We start from the raw sequence: 22,047 nt of genomic DNA on the forward strand, positions 1-22,047 counted from the left end.
ATGCACAGCGCTAGGCCAAAATGATGAAGATCATGGAGCCACTGGTTGAGGTGCAGAATGAGACATGTCGTTTGAGGAACATTACGTCAAAAAGAATCCATGATAAGGAACCGTCATGGATTAAAGATTAAGGTTCACCCTTTTAACTATTTCACATAAGGGGAATTCCCCAGCATTGGGGCATTTTGCTCTTCCCCACAGAGGAGAGCAATGTGAAACTCTGCGCTCTGAAAACAAGTCTTTGATGATAACATCTTCTAACAACTCTCCCAACAAGCTACAGATTAAGAAAAGATACTTTGACCTAATTTTAGAACAACGCAGTCCACATTTACCTCTGTACACATGGACAAGCTGCCCGGTGAAGACTCAAGTGCAGGAAAGCACTCTTACAGGGACAATGCTATAGGCATAATGTTAAGCTCCTGTGACTTCTGACCATGGACAGATGTAATACACTGCATAAGGTCTAGAGCCATAAACACTGTAACTGGAGTGGAAAAGGATATAGCAAAAATTTCTGTAGAAAAGGAAAGTAAGATTTTTATTGCTCTGTGTTTTGCAGCAGGTAGCTGATATACCTGATCAACTTAACCAGCCAGACTACGATCTAAGCCCTGCACGACATGCATTAAATTCTGTACTATTCATTACATAAAGTCAGAACAGGTTACAGAAAACACTAACAATTTCTCATTTTACATCAGCAATAATCAGTAGCCCATCACATAAAACCAGCATCTGTAATTCTGAATCTACCTTGAGAAGAAACATACTTCAGAAGAGTTATAATCTCATGATGTAGGCCAAAAGTGACTTTCTAAGTATGTGTAAACAACGTTCTTAAATGAAAGTTTTCCAGCTTTTTCCCAAGAATTCAGAGGAAACCTTTACCCTCAAAATGCAAAATTGATAAATAGTTCTCAAACGCTGTCAGACCACCTACCTTCAACATCATCTTGCAGGTCCTCAGGCTGCTCTGCTTTGCTCTTTGTTGGAGATGAAGGCTGGCCTTTTTGTTCCAATCCTTTTTTTAAATAGAAATTAAAAAAAATGACATATATTATTTTGAAATTGTTTTATTGTATCAAATATTACTATGCATGATATCACTGTGAATACATTTTACCTCAGCACTCCATTTAGCACCCAATGCCTGTCTTTCCATTATTAGAACTAATAATTCCTGCGCTATCTCTTATAAGTCATAAAAGGTATCTTTCAGCTTGGACTGGACTTTCCCTAACTTTTACATGACAACAGTGAAGAAAGCTCATACTAAAATAACGTACTTCTTCACAAGCTCTTAAAATCTTCAGAAATAGAAAATTTAATAATGTTTTAATTTGCAGTTTTTAATATATATATTACAATGCATTATGGAACTGTGGAGAAATAACGTGAATGAAATTATTTTTCCCCTCTCAGCTCAATTCTCCATTCAAAGTTATAACACAGTAACAAATTAATATTGACTGAAATCAGTAACGAAACAAAAGGTAGGGAAGCAAATTTGATAGGGAAGCAAAGTTAAGGAAACAAAAGCTTTACGAGATAGAAACATTCTGGTTGAAAAAAAATCCATTCCAACCTTTAGCCAGAAAGCAACAGGGAGATGGAAGAAAAGGAAAATCTAACTAAAAACGGTAACTGGGGCCAGTTAAGTTTAAGATCTCCCCTATTTGTAAAGATCAATGTTCACAGTGTTTAGTATCAGATGGCTAAACTTAAAAAATGATGAACTTTTTCTACAACATTTTCAAATACCCTGTCATCTTAACATAAAGAACATTTACTGTTAGCTTGCTACGATAGACCTCATGGCACAAACGGGTAGCACAGAAAGCCCGATAGTACAAAAGGCAGGAAAAGCTGGAAATTAATCATAAAAGGTATTTGTAAATTAAGACATTTAATGAAAGCAGGTTCACTAATTAAAACATTCTTCAAACATTGTTGCTTAACCATGAACGAAGAGAATGGCAGACAATTAAAACTCAATTCATTGCACCTATTGAATCTATCCAGCCGCGACGGGAAAATGACTTTCTGTCATTTGACTTTCCGTCAAACCTCCCAGTTCCCTGCAGCCCACTGAGGGCTTGGGTGAAGGAGAAGCCTGAAGAAAACATACTTTTGTGCGTGCAGGAAAGAAACCTTGACTGCTTATAACCAGGAAATTTAGGAAGACATATGACCTTGCTTGATTTACCCCTATTGCTGTGTTGTGAGAAAATAAGAATCATGGTGTTACCTCAAATTGATTAGTTAATTAGTGACTGGGGAAAAAAGCTATCTGCATGTGTATTATAAGTTGCTTAAGTGCTCCGAAAACTCCCGTCTCTTTTGCTGTCATACATACCCCACACAATCATTTACTCTGTACATCTCTGGATTTTTAACAGCTCACAGTAATCAGATGCCCAGTTCTCGTAAAGGACTCGGCTCTGCTACTGGCTGTACGTTCAACCCTTTCACAACTACGTATATCTAGAACCAAAACGCTGAAAGTTTTCAAACAGGGGATGTGAAAGAAGTAATCAAGGATGTGGAAAGGGAACTTTCAGGGTCAAGGGGAACATTGTGTTAATTCCAGAAACAAACAGAGAGAGAATCGCTGGCTTTGCATGGAACCCAGGAAACTCAGAAACATTCTCTGCCTGCCCTCCTGGGAAACCGGTTATTCTACTGTATTATGTCAAAGAAAAAAAAAAAAAAAAAAGCCATGGATTAGGAAGCTCGCAGGAATTTACGTGAAGCAACAGCTCAAAACATCAACAAAAATTCCATAATGGAGATCTACGTGTGTGCAATTAAATTCCATCTGACTTGCTTAATTTTAAGGAATGAGCATTACCCAAAAATATAGTTCAAAATATATTCAGCAAAACTGAATATAGTTCTTAAAAATTTCTTCTAGAACAGAATTTCATTATAGAATTCCATATAGTTCAGAGAATGAAAGGCTCTCAGCAATCAGCAAGTACAGCTAGTTACTGCAAAGCAGAAGACGCTTTGAGGTTTGGCTTGGTATCAGGAGGTAGAACTTTCCTGACAGCATTTAACATAGGACATGTCATGTGTCATGTCGTCATGTTTGTTCATCTGAATTTGAAAGGCAAATACAATATTTTGAGGAAAACAGGAGTTTTCAAGCGCTATGATGAATTTATTTCTGGAGTGGTGAGAATGTAGGAGTAACCACAAGAAATACAGTGGGGAAAAATAAAGGCAAAAACTGCCAAATAAAGACACATTTTGTCAACCCTTTAAACGGGTTACCCAGAAGCAACGGTGATAGAGTTCAAGAACTTCAATACAACAGATAGATCTCGAAAATAACCAAGCTTTTAAAGATTGATTCCTGCCAACACTCTCTCATTCTTCTAAAAAATAACTTGAATATTTATAATGGACCATATCGACGTACGGCCTCTTTGGTTCTAATGACACTCTGAACTACCTGCTACGTTCCCTTTTTCGGTTGACAACAATTCACATCAGGGGACCAAATCAATAGGAGTGTTTCAAGCAACACTCACCCCTCTAGTGATGAGTTTTATCATCTAACCAATCGGTGAGGCTTCCTCCAGTCCCACAAGTCAAATGTCAATCAAGTTTAAGTGCAAACGTCCAGCCAGGTCTTTCAGGAGCGTGTGAATACATCAGATAATATAACCAGCATCTTAATTGACAGCACAAAGACGGCGAGGGAGGAGGCTTACATTCTTAGAAGTCAGAACTGTTACTATCTCAAAAGAAATGATCTTTTTGCAACTCTATAAACTTTAACATGCTCACAAAAGGATGGAGAGTCACCGTCCCAGGAGAACAAGATTTCAATCACGATTTCACTGCTTTTTAGCAGATTTCCCTCATTGCAGACACGGAAAAGGATTTGTGCAGGCTTCAAAAAAATGTATTTTTATTATGGTCAAAATACAACTCTTAACTCTTTCTGCTCTCCAACAGTATGTATGTCTTTCAGAACATTTAGCCAAATATTACAGAAATCTTGCCTGCAAATTTCTGTTTAAAAATAGCACACCTAGACAGGTGTCTGAACTGATCGTATTAAAAGCTTTTCTAATCGTGATCGTCTGTGCAAAAAGGTTTCTGAGCTCTAACACTGGGAGACATGATTCTTCTTTATAGGCTAATTCAGAGGGTCAACAAGCCACTTAAATCTCACAATCTGTCTCCAGGTAAGCTATTCCCAAATCCCTCACAACTTCCAAATCTCCCTCCTTACAAGCCTTTGTTATTTTCATCTCAGAAAAAAGATAAGTCTCCCTCCAAAAACAATATCCAAGTATATGACTGTGCACAAAGTGGAACATACAAAGAAATTCCGTATTTATACAGTATTGTTTATAATAGAGCTTCCCTTGTTAGTGTGAAGGAGATCCTTGATCCTGCCACTCTCTGGCCGTGGCTCCTGAAGTAATGAATAAGTGGTTAATTAGGATGCTCAGGATAGAAATAGGATAACCAGCAGGGCATTTATTAGGAACAACTGTTAAATGGGAAACGACGAGACAGTGGCGTGGCAAAATTTTTACTGATGAAATCAAAAGGGTTTGGTACCTGGTGGAGAGCGAAGATGAACAAGTTGAGGGAGAACATAGATTCAGAACTAAAACACTTTTCCGCGTGTTTCTTTTGTTTTGTGGTGGTTGTTTTGGTGTTTTGTTTTGTTTTGTTTTTTTTTTTTTGAATGGTAAGAGAATTAACTTATGTCAGGGCATAACAATGCGATACTCTTGTGTAGGAATCTCAACCGTGCTTCTCATAATAGCACACGCTTCTATAGTTTCCACATGCAATCACTGCAATTGTGCACACAATTATGGCAGTATTAGGGCTTATTTTGCACGCTTCTGTGCGTGGATATGTGAATCTTCGGGTATAAAAGCAAAGTCCTTCAGAAGTTAAAGTTTGGAATAATCTTCCCTTAATGAAGCTTAAAACATTAAGCATCATGACTCTGCAGCGTTAAATCACTGAAGTTAAAGGTAGACAAGACTATTAGGTCATCTGGTCCTTCTCTTTGCTCATGTAGGAAATCATTCATAAAGGAAAGCTGAGATGTAGGACTGCACAAGTCCGTACCTGCTATTACTGTATCTGCCCTCTTGACTTGAGCCATTCTAACAGCAAACTGTATGACATATAACATCAAAGCTCTTTGATTAACTGGTGCCATTAAGTCAGCAGCTGCTACAAGATACAGCATCCAGAATAACAAACTGATGGGTTAAATCCTGTGAGACAAACACCATTAAAAAGTGGTCTTGAGCGTGTATATTTAATAAGACTAGGTTCTTTTTATTTTTAAATGTTTTTCTTAGTCTACTATATCCAATATATGCAGCCATGTTATGTGATGAACTCACTAAAATGATCATTCATGCTTGTTGATTTTATAGTATCAGTGCAGATATTAATGGAGACTATCTAGAAGATGTAATTAAGATATTCCCTTATTTATTTTGAAGAGAAATCATAGGAAGGCAGGCCTTTCTGCATGTAATGAGATATTTGCACTTCAGGGTGGTAGAAACACAAGACAGATTATTTTCATAACATATCCATCACTCAATAACGCACACATTTGGTCATCTGTTATTCCTTACTCCAGGCTAATTCTCTAGCTGTTTCTGAAGCCTCATCTAGTGTGCACTGAAGCCAATGGACATATTCCCATTGACTTCAGCTGACACCAGACCAGGATCAGGTTTTTTTCCTCTACTTCTTGCCACCAGGTCTAAATTTGGACTGATTCTGTAGCCTCCACCTCATTCTACTACATTTTTCAAAAGAAAATTGGTACGGATATGAGTCTACATCTCATTTGTGTCCTTGCACTTCTCAGTGTTTTCTCTTTGTTTGATATTAGCTCTCAGAAACACCAAGCCAATAGAAAGTTGGAGGCACAAGAATTTAGGTGAAATTTAGAATATTTGAATCTCTGCCAAAGATCCTATACACGTGTGTAGTCTGCAACATGTGCTCTCCAGGAATCCAACAATTATTTTTTTTTTTCCCCCTACCATAAGCACAGGAATTGAAGAAAAAACCCCAAAGCAGATTGGACATGGACAGCTCAAAAAAACCAGGGTCATCAATATCAGTGCCAACTGCCGACTCCATCTGCTGGAGTCATGACCCATGAAGTCAAGTGGAATGAAGAATGATTATTCAATTAATATCTTGAAATGGTGACTAGAAGTTGCTACTCTATTTTTCCCTTAGAACAGTAAAAAGAGGATATCCTTCAAACTGATAAAAATCTGAGTATAAAAATGAAAACTCCCACTCAAGGCAGAAATTACGTATGTATTTATAGCTCCCGCAAACACATCCGAAAATCGTTAAAAAGTCCATATGCAAACAGGTCAAAAGAGCATAACTTTTGTACATCTGCGCCACTACTGGTGCACATATACAAAGGATACTTCTCTTTAGCCATGTAGGTATTGATTGCTGACAACCAATGCCCTGATTCCCAAAATTTCTCAAAGTGATAAAGAAATAACCAAGTATGTGCTGTTGAAGTTCATAGCACCCTACAGGCAAACCTGTGAGGGAAGCTATGATCTCATCTATCTCATATGCACAACGAAATAGACAGGAGGGAAATATCTTCCTCAAATGACTTAATTCAGTGATAATTTCCCAGAGCAGCTATGTAGCTTCACCTAAATTAATGAAGCTGTGAAGGATACAAGGCAAGAAAGAGACTGGCTATTAAGTGGAAATATACTTCCTTTTAATTCTAATTTAAAATGCTTTTGAAAAAAAAAAAAATCAATGTAATTTGCATAATCTCCATATAAGCAACAAGACAAAAAATGCAAAATAATTGGGCTTATAAAAGTATACATGCCGTGGTAACTGTAAAAAATGAAATTGGAAATGTTAGATGAATACTGCAAATTAAACTGTAGGATAATCTTTGGCAAATGCTTGTTGTATAACGACGATGTATAATTTTCCTACTTTTAAGTATGTACATACAACTGTATCAATCACACTAATTGTATTAAAATTTCTAAAAGCTCCTATCCAGTAATCTTGACACCAAAAAGTAATTATAATTATATGTAATAAAATCAACAGGCCAGAACAGCCATGAAAGAATGTGCTAATCCATCAGTGTAACACATATCTATCTGTGTATATCCATGTTTTCACATCTACGCATATGCTCCATTCTTCAAGTATTTCTAATTTCTAAGCTGATTAACTGGTTGCATAAATCACCAAAATTCATTTGTCTTTACAACAATCTTGCCAATTTAAGCAGCCAACATACTGCTTCAAAAGTTTTTATCTCTGTTTTCTGGCTGGTATTTCTCTGCCTTTCTCCACATGGCTCTCCTTTCTGATCCTGTATCTTTTCATAAAGAGAAGAACTGGAAATTCCTGCACAGTCACTGGGCTATGATGGGATCGGGGTCACAGGGACCTGAGGGACAGTGCACATGCCTGGTGCACTGTCACAGATGGGTACTAGCTGGTTAGGAAGAAGAGGCAGAGAAGAAGAGTAGAGGAACCTATGCTGCCTATAAAGGGAGGTCCTTCACTGCACAGAAGTCTTACTGAACGGGAGATGTCCACTGAGAACCTCTAGGTGAAGGTCAGCAGGGAAAGTAACGCAGGGTGCTTTGGTGGAAGCCTGTCATAAAAAGCCCGATAAAGAAGATTACATGGATGAAGCTCTCTACAAAAAACTATCAGAAGTCTTCTGACTGGAAGCTTTTGTCCTCATGGGAGATCTCTAATCCTCTGTCCTCTTCCTTTCTTGTTCCTCAGGCCTTTCTTTCCTTTATACCTATCCATCATTTCCATTTCAAGTCTATCCACAGGCAGAAACCCTAAACATTGACACTCGTTTCAAACCACAAACTAGGAAGGCAGGAAAAAAGTCCTCTGAAATATTTTCCGGTAAAGTCTGAAGTATTTAAGAGTTTGAGGGAGAGTTTTGCTATCTTTTTCACTGCAAACAGATCATGGCCACTAATCAGAATTGCAAATGACTCAAGAATTGCTGTATTCACACCTTTTTACAGACAAAGAGACTGCAGAATTTTAATTATTTCCCATTCATGTTCAAACTAGTTATTAATAAAAAGCAATTGAGTATCACCCAGAGGCTTATAACAGATGATGACATTAAAAAGGTAGTCTCAGCCATTCTTACCGTGTACTATTTATTACCAGGGATGGTTTACTCTATGATATGTTAAAAACCAGAGATGACAGTTGTAACATTGGCAATAAATGATTGGCACTGCTCATCACAACCAAGGCAATTAGTTTCAAGAATTCTTTCTGTTTGGTTGACGGTTCAGAGAAGCGATCAATTTAGCCTAAAATATTGTTTACTCACCTGTCTCTTCACTCAGCTCAGTCCCTTCTTCATTAGCATCATCTGTCAAAAAAAAAAAATAAAATTATCAAAAAGAACACTAGGAAACATCTAAAACGAAAGATTCCATGTTTCAAATTGCCCCTATCTTAGTTTGCCTCCACTCATTTAACATTTTGCAGTGAGATCTGGCAATAGATGGGAAAAAGAGGTTTTGATACTAGACTGTTACTACCAGATACAGGTAATGCAGGGAATAAAGACAGGGAATAAAATTCTGCATAATTTACAGAATTCTGCAAATTATGACTTGTATAAAATGAAACTGCACTCTCTTTTCTAGCAGAGTTTTTGGTTTACTTGTTAAGTTTCAGTTTGCTTTGTCTCCTGGGAAACAGCTGGCTCTGTTAAAAAGAGAACTAGTTATCCAGAAATCGTACCACATAAAGAAGTAATCATAAATTTGTCAGACAGAACTTTGGTTTAAGACCAAACCTGGGCTAAGCAAGAATTGAATGCGTGTAATTATTAAGATGATATATGAAGAAAGCAGATTCCTTTTGCAAAAAGTTGCATTTTGGTAACAAAGGAGTTTCTTACCGCAAGTTGTTCTGATGAGGAAAAATAATAAATACTAGGTTTTGTTAACAAGTAATTCAATGTTCCAGAGCCCTCATCATCTAATGGAGAGCTCATGGACCACAGAAAGTTGTGTCAACTATGTTCCTAATTCATGTAGACTTCATTTATACCCTTTTAAATGGATTTGGGCATGTTCAAATACTGTACCAAGCCTACAATTTCCGTGTAAAGCTTAACATTCTTCAAACTTCTGTACGTGCATATTACGACCATCATTTGACCCAAAGGAGTTTTGCAATATCATGATCAAGACAACAGAAACTAACAGCAGTGTTTAGGTTCTAAGTTTCAGGGTCAGACCTTTACACTATAAACTCCACTGAGATCCAAATTCTGTGACACATGCTATGAGGATTAAGCTCTGCTTTCATCAGGATTTGAAGCCTGAAACTTTAAGTAGCATGAGAACAGAACAACTAGTTAATAACAGAGGCCTCCACTGGCAATTACATTTGCTATACACATTAAAATCATGAGCACAAGAATTTTCATGGATGCTTTGTGAATCAACAGTAGATGGATCTGTATCCACCCTTCTCTACCTTCCAGTCTCACTCAGACATGACCTGGAGGGCAGGACTTTCAGAAGCCACTAAATGACAGCAGGTTTCGTTCCTCTTGAGTACGCTTTTGTCCGGCTCAAAGGATCAGGACTGAAAAAAGTCACTGCACTTTTTACTTCCTTTCTACTCATTCTGCAAACAATTGTTTTGGAGATTAAAAAGACACACGGACTCCTACTGTACAAATACAAATTTGTACACGGAAACTTTAAGGAGCTTTGACAAGTAATTTTTCTGATACGGAAATGAAAAATCTTGTTAAAGCCAGCGGGAATTCTGCCATTGACTTCAACAGAGCCAGGATTTTCATCTGGAGTCCTGACATTTTTCAACAAACCTCTCAGAAAACATTTCGTTAACATAGAGATTATTAATTATTCAGTTTCCAATAACATGTTCTTTCCATGGAAGTATTTATAATGAAACCAGCATGATAAAATTTCAAATTAGTCTAAGACTTGACACTAAATCAGCAGAATATAATATCTTAACATACATATATCACCTGGTCTTCTGCGGAAGTTCTTAATTATAGTTCTGTAAGTGACTTGGAATATGAAATTCCCAAAGCAACAGAATAGCTTCTAAGCTGGTGATAATGGACACAGACAAGAAATCTGATGTTATTAAAAAGTAGTGAAGTCATTATGCAACATAATTATGAAGAGGCAAAGACTGCTTTTGTGAACTAATCATGAATTAAAGGCTGTTTTTTTTTTTTCTGGGAAAAGGAACCTAAGTCTCTCTGAAAGGCAGTAAAGTCCTTAACGTCATTTCTGAATATGGGAGTTGGGCTCCCAACCGCTTGGTGACATGACCTTTAGGTCATCATGGTGCCTTTGAAATTTCTACCCCAGTCTAGATCTGAATCTGAGTTTCACTGTGGCACACAGCACTCCCCAGTCACTTCGTGTGTCTATAATTCTTACTTTCACGTTATTAAAGCACCTAGTGGAAGTGCTTCCCTGACAAATATAAAGCGGTCTCTTTCACTGACCTTGGTGTGGCTGGCTGAAGTGATAAACATCATGTCTAGCTATCAGAGCTCTATGCCAAAACCAATTATTTGAGATAAACCCCCCACTATTCTAGAAATCTATATCCAAAATTCATTCGCTTTCCCTCAAGAATATTACAGGCAGTTTCTTGATTACTGTTTCTGAAGAAGTAAAAGCAAGTAAAAGTATTCTTTACTGAAGCTCTACATGCCTAATACAAAGCAAAATCAGTGCCAAGATTGCTATAAATTAGATTAGTAATAGTTTTGGTTTGTTGGGCTTTTTTTAATGCTTCCTATACATTTTTTGACCCCATCTAGAGGAAGCCTTCTAGAGGTTTGCTTTGGTTTGAAATATGCACCACAGACGGTCGATCTCAAAGCAAAACTGAGAACCCAAGAGTGAATCTTTGACACCAGTAAACATTTCCCTAAAGACATATCAATATTTCTTGCCCAAACTCCCCCATTTAAAAGATCAGAGGTGAGGTCCTCTGTAACTCTCACCATTATTCAAGAGTTGTTGAAAAATAATTGACTAGGAAAACATGCTGTAGTGTGGGCATGTATGTACCCACTCTTGGTTACTCTTTTATCTGGAGAAGCAGACAGCCACCTTTCAACATGGCTTCCCCATTAAAGCCCTGGATTTTGACAAGCTCTACCAAGATGACCTTGCTGGAAAAGGAATGACAGACCTTGCAACCTGGAGGTGAGAGGAAAATTGACAGTGACTCCCTTGCAAGGGTCAGCCCAAGCCCAAGAAAACTCGCATCAGTACGGAGAAGGTTTAAGATACAAGGAAGTCATCTAATCCAAAATGTGTCATATGGTTGAGAGCACAAAATTTTCCAGCTTATAAGTTGGGCTATAGTATATAAAATTAATGTATTAGATGGGTGATGTATGGCAGAACAGTTTCCAGTCGAGTATAAAATAATTTACAGTTAAGAGTCAACCTATGATTGAAATTCGCCCTCTAAATCTCATGCTATCTGGGGTAACTCTATCTCTAAATATCAGAGAGCTTTGCATTTGGGAGCAAGTTGCTCAGAGCATACACATTTGTATAAGTCACAGACTCCTTGGCAGAGTCATGTACCAAGCGATGCCTGTTACTCTTTCATTCCCCTCTCCCTTGTTACCTGCTGAGCTCTGTGAAACAGAGTAATTGCACCATACCTGCTCTTACTGACACTGGAGAAGAAGATGCCTTCTTCTGTCATATACTTTTTTGTCTTTTGCCTTGCTGGTCAGGTTCTTTCTCTGTCTCGCTAGTCGTTGCACACAAGCAAACACGAGCCAGATGGCTAAAACCATCAATCTGTGTTGAGATTTATGTTAGGAACAGAGAGGTGAAAGGCTCTAAATACCGCTGCTAATCCCCAAAGCCATTAAACCACCTCCTCCTTGTTGCTCATGCTTCTATTTGCATTCTTCTTCGTGTTAGCACGCGGAGAGTCAACGCTATACAAACACCTTTTATTTTTAACTGTGCATGCATTGAAGAGCTCTTACACAAGCGCCAGCTCCCCGCTGCAGGAGGCTGCTGTTTCATCTGCATTCAGGGTCTGCATCCCGGGCTGCTGGCGCTCCCCCAACAGCACTGCGTGCTGCTAGCTCCTCCCTGCCTTCCTCCAACCTTCCTCAGCTGCCTTGTCTCATCCCTTCAGGATTTGTTCCCTTTGCCAGCACTTTCTGCTGTTTCCCGATTTCCAGGTGTTTCCTTATTTCCAGCCAACCCACGTGTCTCAGTCTGCTCCTCCTTGCAAGTGTGGCTCCATGTACTGAGCAGAACCAGGGGATGGGCTGGGAGGGCACTGTGCGAGCGGACCAAATTCCTCCGCAGCCTGCATAGACACGCACCAGCAGACAGAGCAATGAGACGGGCAGAGCTGTACAGGAGGCTGAAGGGACACGTTGGTGATCATACTGCTGGCGCCTCAAAAAAAAAGCCAAAACAAACAAAAAAAACCCCAAAACATAAAGCCTTTGAGCACTGACAGCTGCAGCCATCCTGCTGAGTTTATTTGCTATATAAAAACAGTGGTCCAGCTGAAAAAGTTCCTGCCCTCAAGCAGTTGCCTAGCAGGTACCTCATGATGTGCTGGACAGTTTCCACTACAATTACAGAAGATGTGTGGCATAACAGTCTCGCAACATTGAGGAAAATGGATCCTATTTTGGGGCAGTCTCTGCTTGCTCAAACGAAAAGCTTCTCGTGTCCAATCTGGGAGCAGGTGGCAGCGTGTGCCAGGGTACCCATCCGATACCAACTGTCTAAACTCTGATAATACCAGGTTTCCAGCAGTTGAAAAGACCAAGTGGGTTCTCGTTCTCCATGTTTCTCTCTTTCACACTTATCTTTCCAAAATTTTACCTCAAAGCATCTTAACATTCTTAGGAAGCTTTCTAATTATGGGTCTCATTTCTGTTTTCAATCCTTAGTAACTAAAAAAAATCACTTTTTGATTGCTTATGACCCCTGCTGCTACTCAAAAGGAGCTTCACAATAGTGTACAGACTCTATGTCCATCTCAACCTAAAAGAGTCCATGTTTTTGTAGCATAGTAAACCACATCAGAACACCCTAGGGTTTGATGAAGCCCAAACATACATGAGGCTTACAATAACCTCGGAACTCACGAGCTCTTTGGGTTGTTCTGATCCCTCCAACTCAGTTCTCCACTGGGAAAATACAACAGACTGACCAATAACTCCCCAAAAAAGGAACGTTTTCTTTGAGGAAAAGCAGATTTGGAAATCTCTGCCAGATGAGATCAACTAAACCCGGGCCTGACTCTTTTCACACCTACTTGTAAAAAATTATACTTTCTATAAAGCTTTCCCTCATCCTCGGTGCTCATAAGAGGAAGAAGAAAAAAAAGGTAAACCAAAAAGATCCTTAACAAAAATCACATTCTTCTGCTTTAGAAGAAGAAATAGGACTTCTTTTGGTTCTGAGCATTTGTATCCTTTAATCATGCAATCCTGCATACAGAGCAATAAGCACAATATAAACCTCCACCTGACACCAAGGAAGTTTAATCAAATTTTTCACTCTGATTATAAAGAAACTTCCACTGACACACTCTGTACATCCTGGCCTTACTGCAGCACTGGTGCAGTTTTTCTTCCCGTGTTGCTTAGTTACACCAGTCCCACAACACCGAAGTCTCACTGAATGTAAGATGAGTTTGTAGCTTTTGAAGCCATATCAAATAGAAATCCTCAGTACCAGCCTCCTAAGAAGTTAGGCACCGTTTTTGTGGTGTTTTTTTTGTCACCACATAGATGGCTTCTTTTATGTACTGTATCACTTGATCTGCTCTAAAATACATATACCCATACAAGCCTCAGCTGTGCATGAAGGCTACACGTCGCTGCCGTTCCCACTGTGAGTGAACCGGACAACATTGTTCCAGCGCAGGAAATGGTGCTCACAGCCAGGATCAGATTTGGATTTCTATTTCCCAGATGCTTCTACCTTACACAAAAGGAATGAGGCACTCCTTGGGAAAACATACATCAGTTTTTTAAAAAGAACCTATTGCAAAACCCCCTTATTTCCTCACCGCTCTAAAATACTGAAAACAACAGAGTTCTGTTTACACAAGTGCTAAAGTGGATTTCTCACCCACGTGTATGCTAATGTAGCAGTCACACACAGAATGGTATGTTTTGCATGTGGCGACACATCTCTAAATACAAGCTTCTAACAAAACCTCATCAGTAACCCAAGGCAGAGGCAATCAAATGAGACACGAAGCAACTCAGCGTCAGTGACCAGAGAGGACAAGTTAGTTTTGAGCGTGACATAAAATGCATTTTATGGGATGCCACGATATGCAACACAGCAGGAAGAAAAGATCAAAGATGCGTTCACCTAAAGTATTCTACAGAAAAAGCTTCTGTTTGTTCACCTTCTGGTGCCAGGCATCTGTGTGCAAAGGACTGAGTGCAGAATAGAACAGCAATATATTTTCCTCCCCCTACCAGCCTCTCCCTGAGCCTAAGGTTACATATAGAACGTGGTGATTAATAGTCACTGTTGGACCAGTCCTTTGTTGGTTGAGCTAATCCTCTTTTAACTATACTTAAGACCTACAGGCTCCATGGCACCTCATACCAAGCATTCTTGTACTCTAACTATGTGTCGGATGAAAAACTACTTTCTTTCCCTTGTCTTCATCCTGATTCATCATTTCCTGGGACACCTTGCACTTCATGTGTTACAAGAGATGCTAAATAATTTCTCCATATTCACCTTTCTAATGACCGCACTCCTCATCTTCCCTATGCTGTCCCACTCTATTAACACATGTAGCAACCTGGTTCTTGAAAATGCATGACCCTGGTACCTTAAAGGGCATCCTCATCATCTGCCACTTTGCTGTTTCAATGCAGCCTTTTATCCAGGTGCCTCCCAGTAGACAGAGAGCTCAGAGATTCGGAGTGAGTGGACAAATACATAGAAACAGTCATTTCCCCTGACTTCTGGATTGTCTGCAAGCTCCATCATCAGTCTCGCAAAAGGAGACCAGGAAAACATCAACAAGATGCTACTGGAGCAAAGAGGAGGCTCCACTCAGCAAAGCAAAAGCTCCTGATGACAGCACTTTAATAGCTTATGGTGCCATTGGCTTTAATCATCCAAGATCTGATGATACAATGATTTAATCCTGCACATACCCTGCTCCAAGCAGTGCCATTGCTGCTATCAGGAATGAGGAGGCAAACAATTTTCTAGACCGTATAGCAGACAATATCACAAGCCTCTGTCCAAGCATGTACAACTAGAGGATCCCAGTCCAAATTTTGAGGTGACCAATACTCGCAACACACAGCCAAACTCTAGAGCAACGCTCCATCGACCGCCAGTCAGGAAATAATTCAGAAGGGATCGCACCAGGAAGTTTTATTATGATTCAAACTGAAGCAGGAAATGGCCCATTAACTTTTTATTAGGTACTGGAAACCCACTGCCATGTTAGAAGGTGTTAGGAACCTTCTCTTGGTCTGTGTATCTCTTAAGATATGAAAACAGTATCTGAGCTATCAATTACATACTCTGCCTCCCAAGCACCGCTCCTGAACTGCTGCTGCTTGTTCATCCTCCTGCACTACACTGAGGCACTGGCAAAAGGGGCTAAGACAGACAACCCCAATGTGCAGTAGGACTGGCACAGTCATTGCCATAGCAAATGAAGACAAAAAGCCATAGAAAAATGTTGTTTCATAGTTTTACGAGCACCTTCAGCTCTTACTTAGCTTGAGATTTTATGAGGTACATGGTTTCAGACCCACTTTGAAATGGACAGCTACTTTAAGCATTATGGCTATATTAAACTTTTGAATTGAGAACAATTTTTACAGCATCCTATTTACATTGGAGCGTACTTTATCAGGATCTGTAGGTGCTGTGAGAGAGGAGCAAAGCCAGCATCCTGTTCTGGAGCACAGGCTCCTCCATATGGTAGTGCTTCCCTTGAAGCTTCTGCTACTGAGGGACAAGGAACCATCATGGGAAATAGCTGAGCTGTGCTTCTTGCCAGCTGTTTTGAATTAAGTCCTTCAGTGAGGGGTCTTTCAGAAGCCATCTGAGGATGACATCCTCCAATATAAAGACAGCTCAAAGGGATGCAGAGGGCATTTCACACCCATGTGGAACTGTCATTGTGCCACGGCTTCTCCAAAGCCACCGCTGCCTTCCACCCACTGAAAAATCCCCACTAGTCTCCACCTGAACACAGGACTCCTACCCCCAGATTTCCAATTTGAGGGGAACATTAAATGCTGGCATGGAGTCCAGAGCAGGCCAGATGGCTGTGAATGCACAAAAACCTAGTGGTACTCTGGTATGCTCTCAGTGGCTTGATACATAGCCCTGGAAAGGAAAAGGATGTATGGTCATGCACCATCTCATTGCACGTTCATGATTCAAAAAGCCAAGCAGGATTGTCAAGTGACGAGTCAAAAGTTTCACACGCCAGAGAAACCAGAGTGTCCTCTGAGCATCCCCATACAACCGCAGCTCCGTCAGAGCTGTGAGGTCAGGGAAGTAAGACTCGTTTCACTTCTTCTAGCAAACAAGCCTGGGTGGCAGGTGGTCCTGCCCACAGCCAGGGCACAGGCCAAAGACTGTGAAACCACGTCTCAGTCTGCTGCTGCTGTGGCTGGTCACTCTGGCTCTGTCCCAGCTTCTGCTCAGCCCCAGACGTGTTCACATACCCACAATAGGTGTCTGGACTCAAAGTCAGGCTCTGTGTCACCAACAAGGACCCAACCCACCCACAGTGCCCTGAAAGCCTTGTGAAGGAAAGCAGTGAAGAAAGGAAGATGATGACAGTCTGACTGCCTCTAGTTTAAACCTGTGAAAACGCAGGCGGTTATCAGCTGTGAACATGACAACCTGAAAAATCGGCACAGAGAAGGGAAAAGAAGCTGCAACCCAAACCTTCAGGATGGTCCTCATTGATCAGGAGGAGAAGGTCAAAGGGCTTTCAAACTCCTTCTGAGTTTTACTCCCTAACGTTTTCCTGGGGGCTCCAAGCCCCAGTAGCCTCTGCCTGCCTGCCCAAACCAGTTGGAAAAAACGGAGCCTCGTGACTTACGAGGCAAATCACTATCCAGGTGAAAACTCAGATAAAGGATATCGGGTACTTCCAGTAAACCGCTTGGCACCGATCCACATAGTAAAATAAAGCCCATGAAAAATATTTTGTGGAATACATTCAGGTGATGAATTAAGAAAACGAATCGGCTCATGAACACTGCAAATGCAAATAGAGAGGCTAAATTTATCAAACGAATTACCCATTTGATACAGGATTACTTACTGAGGGCTAACTTATGATTCCCAGGCTCACAGCGAGGGCTGCTTCAGCCCCAGCGAAGTCTGCCATGTTAAGTGGAGAGGGTGATGCTTCTCAATACCAGCACAGAAATTACAATCTCTGCTTAAGAGTTCACTCACGTATTAGTGCAGGGATCTGCCTTTTTAATACAAAGCCCTTCATTCAGCCATTTAGACAGTTTCCAATTTGATTCCAAGCCTGGCAGATCTCTTAACAATGAATTTCCTCTGCAATTGTAATATATTTGCACATTTATGCACAAATAGGATGCTGTGCATCCTCCTGAAGTAACAGGAGGATTAATGTAAGACAGTGGCTCTTATCCATATGCTTTGGGTAGGGGCGACAGTGTTTTCGTCAACCAGGATAAAAGCAGAAAATGCATTAAATGTCATAACCTGGAATAGAGGGGCGAAAAAGTTTTTTCAAGATGAAGCAATTTCTCTCTCTTTTTCCTAACACCAACTGATACGGCTTGGAAAAAAAGAAAAAGAACGAGCTCTTGGGCTCAGCATCCTTTCATTAGCTCTGAAAGGACACGGAGTCTAAAAGCTTGCATCTTCCATCTATCAATTGCTCTAATAAAAGTGCAAACCTGTCCTCTCTCTAACAATTTTAGCGATGCTTTAGTGAAGTAATTTTGTTACTCTGTTTAAAGTAGTAAGAATGTAATATAACCTTGAATGCTGCAGCCTCACAGTACGTACCTTTTATAACATCATTTTTGTCTGAAGAACAGTTTCAGAAAAAATGATTCCCCTCTCCAATCCACTGATAACGGGTGGTAGATTTAGAAATACTTTAAGTGTTACAATTTAAGATAAACCTTTCATAATATACAACAGCCACCATGAAAAATAAGCATTTGCCAAAGGTCCTTACAACATTATCTACCTGACATATTGAATAGCTAGGTATACACAGTACACAGGAGAAAAAAAAAAAAGGTATCCTTGCCTCCAGCTGGCAACTGTTTACAAACACTCTTAATTTTACTCCTATAAATAGCATCCTAGAAGTACGTATCACTGTCAGGTAAGTATTGGTAAATCTAGTTTTTTGAGGGGGACTGGTCTTATACCATTTCCTGGTCAGTCTTATAAACACATATATTTAGCAACAAAAGTAATGCCTAGTATCTATGCTCCATGTAGAATTCTGTTAGAAGAAACAACGAATTTAAAGAGAAAACATGGTATGATTATCAGCTCCTTTCCCGGAAAGCTCACTCGTAATACTAGTAGCAATGAATTCAGCAATGTAAGAACTACACGTCTGAGCCAGAGCTGCAGGCAAGGATATTTTATTTGCCTGAAAGATATGTAGCAAGACATTCTCTCTGATTAAGCAGAATGAATTTCCCAAAACAGCTGAAGGGAGAACGTCTGGGCTATCTCATTCCACTAGTGCAAAGGACTCAATTGGCAAAATGAAAAAAACCAACACATCACTGTTTGTTGCACCTAATATGTTAAAAGAGGGATCCATCTTAAGCACAGAAGGTTGGTTGTCCTACCAAAACAGTCTTCCACCCTCACTCTTTTTCAACCGGGACATACAAAAACTTCCCAGCAAAACCCCAGAGGTTCAACAGAAAAATCTGAGTGGACCAAGACCCTTTACTTTCTAAACCAGTGCTTTTCTGGACAACCACTAGGATGAGCTCCTATGCCTGCGTTAAAGATTAAGTGGCACTCCCCCTTAGAGCATGCTGGCCTTGCCTCAGGTTCTCTACAGGCTACTGATTACTGAGATTAAATCAGAAATGCTGAGACTGTGACAACCGGCCCGGTACTGAACAGCTTTGCTACACTCCTAAGACATGAAATTACTTAGAAGACTCTCTTCCCTCTATATATTTAAAGTTTGCAAATGACAAGGCTCTTGGCAGTTGTCTTAATATCAGTACTATTACTCGACTAATTTCTTTGGCATTCCACTCGCAAAATAGGCCTAATGATATGTTCAACTAATGGAACAATTTCCCTATATCTATATTCCACTTACTCTAATGCACTGAGGTGTAACTCTAGCTTCATTTCATTATCACTTGACTAGCTCAAGCACTCGGATGTCTTTTTGGATTTATTAATGCACAGGGTTTAAAGTAATAACTATTTATGTACATAACTCCGTGAATATATTCTTCTTTCTAAGCATTTTTGTCCACATCTATTAAAGTAGATATATTTCATAATGTTTCTGAATGCAAGACACACTTTAAAAACATCTTGAATGTTTTTTCTCTAAGCTTAAAGCAATATCTCAGTGTTATTCTCTCCTGTGAGTGTTGAGGTAGCATCCTATCAATTTAAATTTAGGGCAAGTCTATCCTTAAAGACTTATTTCACTACATTAATAGATTCACTTAAAAACAAAACCAAACCACCAGAGTTTTGGCAATTCTTTCCACAGTCTAAATATCAGGAATTTATTGCCAAAGGTAGAGACAGTTGCTAATTCCTTGTCATAGAGCCATGTTGACCAAGTCCTCGGCGCAAGAAACCAGTCCTGCAGAGAGACGGAATATCCCTACAGTAGGGGAGTCTGCTGATAACTCGTCAAAGTCTACTATGTTAAATGCAGATAGCAATTCACAAGAGACCAGAAAAAAGGAACAAACAGCTTACATGATGGTCATCTGGCGATCACCATCCAGACGTTCAGTTAATGTTCTCATCAGTAGGCTACAGGCAATTTGGGATGGGGCTGACTTAATCTGACATCTGTTGAAGTGGTGGTACCGTGCGGGAAAGTGTCAATTCAAGACAGCAAAGAAAGCCTGTGACTGTATACTAATCATTAAGGCACTCTTTTAGTAGAGAGAACCACATACTGATCATTTCTCCAGTGACACTAATGGAAAGTCATTTGGGCAGCATGTATCTTTCTTGCCTCTCCCTGTCTCCTCATGAGTTGAAGATCCAAGTGACTCCTATAAGGGCATACCAAACGTTCATGGTGATACAAGACATTAAAATCAGATCTCCCAAATCACTGACTCCTGACCTAATCACAGGAAATCCTTCCCTGAGTCAGGGATGAAGTTTTAGATGCTAAACTGCTTCCTTTTAAGGCTCCAGCTCACCAGCCAGTAGGTGTTCATGTCCTTCTGGAAACCAGTATCATTAAGGCATAGCAAAACTGGTTTTCAGAATCGTTAGTTATGAGAAAATTGCAGTGGGGAGCCTACGAAAATGGGTCCTAAGATCTTTCAGCAATCTATACCAAATTGTGGCTGTTGAGAATGAAAACATCATTCTCTTGACAGCTGTCTGTGTAAGCACTGGCTCAACCTTTGCATAGTCACATACCTGCAAACTACTGGAATTGCTGCACCTTACAGAGTGCCCACCATAACCACCTCTCTACAGTCATATACCAAATTCCCAGTTTTAGGTCAAGCAAGAAAAACTGTAAAAACTTTCCATACAAGAGAACAAACATACTTTTAAAACTATGGTACAACTGATCATCTACATAAAGTGGCGCAAAGCAATTCTAAGTCGTTTTACACAACATGACACCCAACCACACAGGTTCTCTGTAGACAGGAGTTCAACAATGTCAGGTTTTGAAAATCCCAAAAAAGAAACAAATCTCCCATCTTCCTCCTTTTTCCTCTTTGGGCTTGCCATGCTTCAGCTCTGAAGCATCTGCTTGCCTCTCAGGCTTTCAAACCCAAGTAGGTTTTACAATTATAACAAGAATACCAGGCTTTAATCCATGATTTCAAAGACCTTAACTATGAGGGTGAGTATTAATACTCTAATTTCTTGACAAATTGACACTGCAGTCTACTCTCACTTAATCTGAAGGGCGGGGACAGAGCCAGCAACAGTAGGCAGGGTACTGCCGCTTTATCCTATGTGTTGGGGTACACTGCCAAAAAAAATAAAATCACACAATGAACGGATTAGACATGAATGCAGTCTTTGAAATGAACGTTCAATGTGCTCCAAACAAAAATATTATTAAGCAGTTAGACACCATTCTATGCTACCTGAATAATTCAATAGGGCTCTAAGTTTCAGCTGCCAGTCATTGCAAACTAAGAGATTACAAAGTTGTATACAAAAAGCTTTGTTCTAGTGAGATGAGACAGAAACGTCACAATTTCCATACTAGCAGACAAAGCAAAAGGAAAAAACCACTGTGGCTACTGTGACAACACGGTCCTGTAGAATTAATGGAGACTCACAACACACCAAAGCTCTACTTCCTATTACTCAGTGGCCCTTTCCACCAGACAGACAGCCAGCGTGGGGAGTATGTAAGTGACTGCCGCTTCTGAGATGGGGATAAAACAAAATACTGAAATCTGGATCTTGTCACATACAGTAGGACTGATGTCAGAGACAACAAAATAAAACGGGAGAAGGTTAGAGTTGATAAAAAAACTCAACACAGATTTCTAATGATATACGATAAAAATAAATCACAGGCACATGGTGGTGAGGGGGATTATCAAATTTACTACCCACCAGGTTTTCTTAAATTCTAGAAAGTAACCTCCTGCGTGAAACATAAGATGAATGGCTAACATTTCCCAAGTGCTCCAGCGAGAGCCATCTTTCTCCCGTTCATTCTTGCACAGGGACAGCTCAAGTTTAA

The 22,047-nt window shown here is 39.9% G+C and overlaps 1 protein-coding gene across 1 annotated transcript in view; it reads right to left on the minus strand.

The window, feature by feature from the left end:
* Positions 1–22,047, minus strand: part of MACROD2 (mono-ADP ribosylhydrolase 2) — an 899,313-nt gene that overhangs the window by 66,576 nt on the left and 810,690 nt on the right. Inside the window, exons 10-11 of the mRNA XM_086626501.1 lie at positions 8,396–8,437; positions 947–1,027 (exon numbers count right to left, since the gene is read on the minus strand). Of these exons, the coding sequence (XP_086482627.1) occupies positions 947–1,027; positions 8,396–8,437 (123 nt within the window). The remainder of the gene's footprint in view (positions 1–946; positions 1,028–8,395; positions 8,438–22,047) is intronic.

The sequence above is a fragment of the Tauraco erythrolophus genome, chromosome 2 (genome assembly GCF_009769465.1).
Source record: "Tauraco erythrolophus isolate bTauEry1 chromosome 2, bTauEry1.pri, whole genome shotgun sequence".
Classification (NCBI taxonomy): domain Eukaryota; kingdom Metazoa; phylum Chordata; class Aves; order Musophagiformes; family Musophagidae; genus Tauraco; species Tauraco erythrolophus.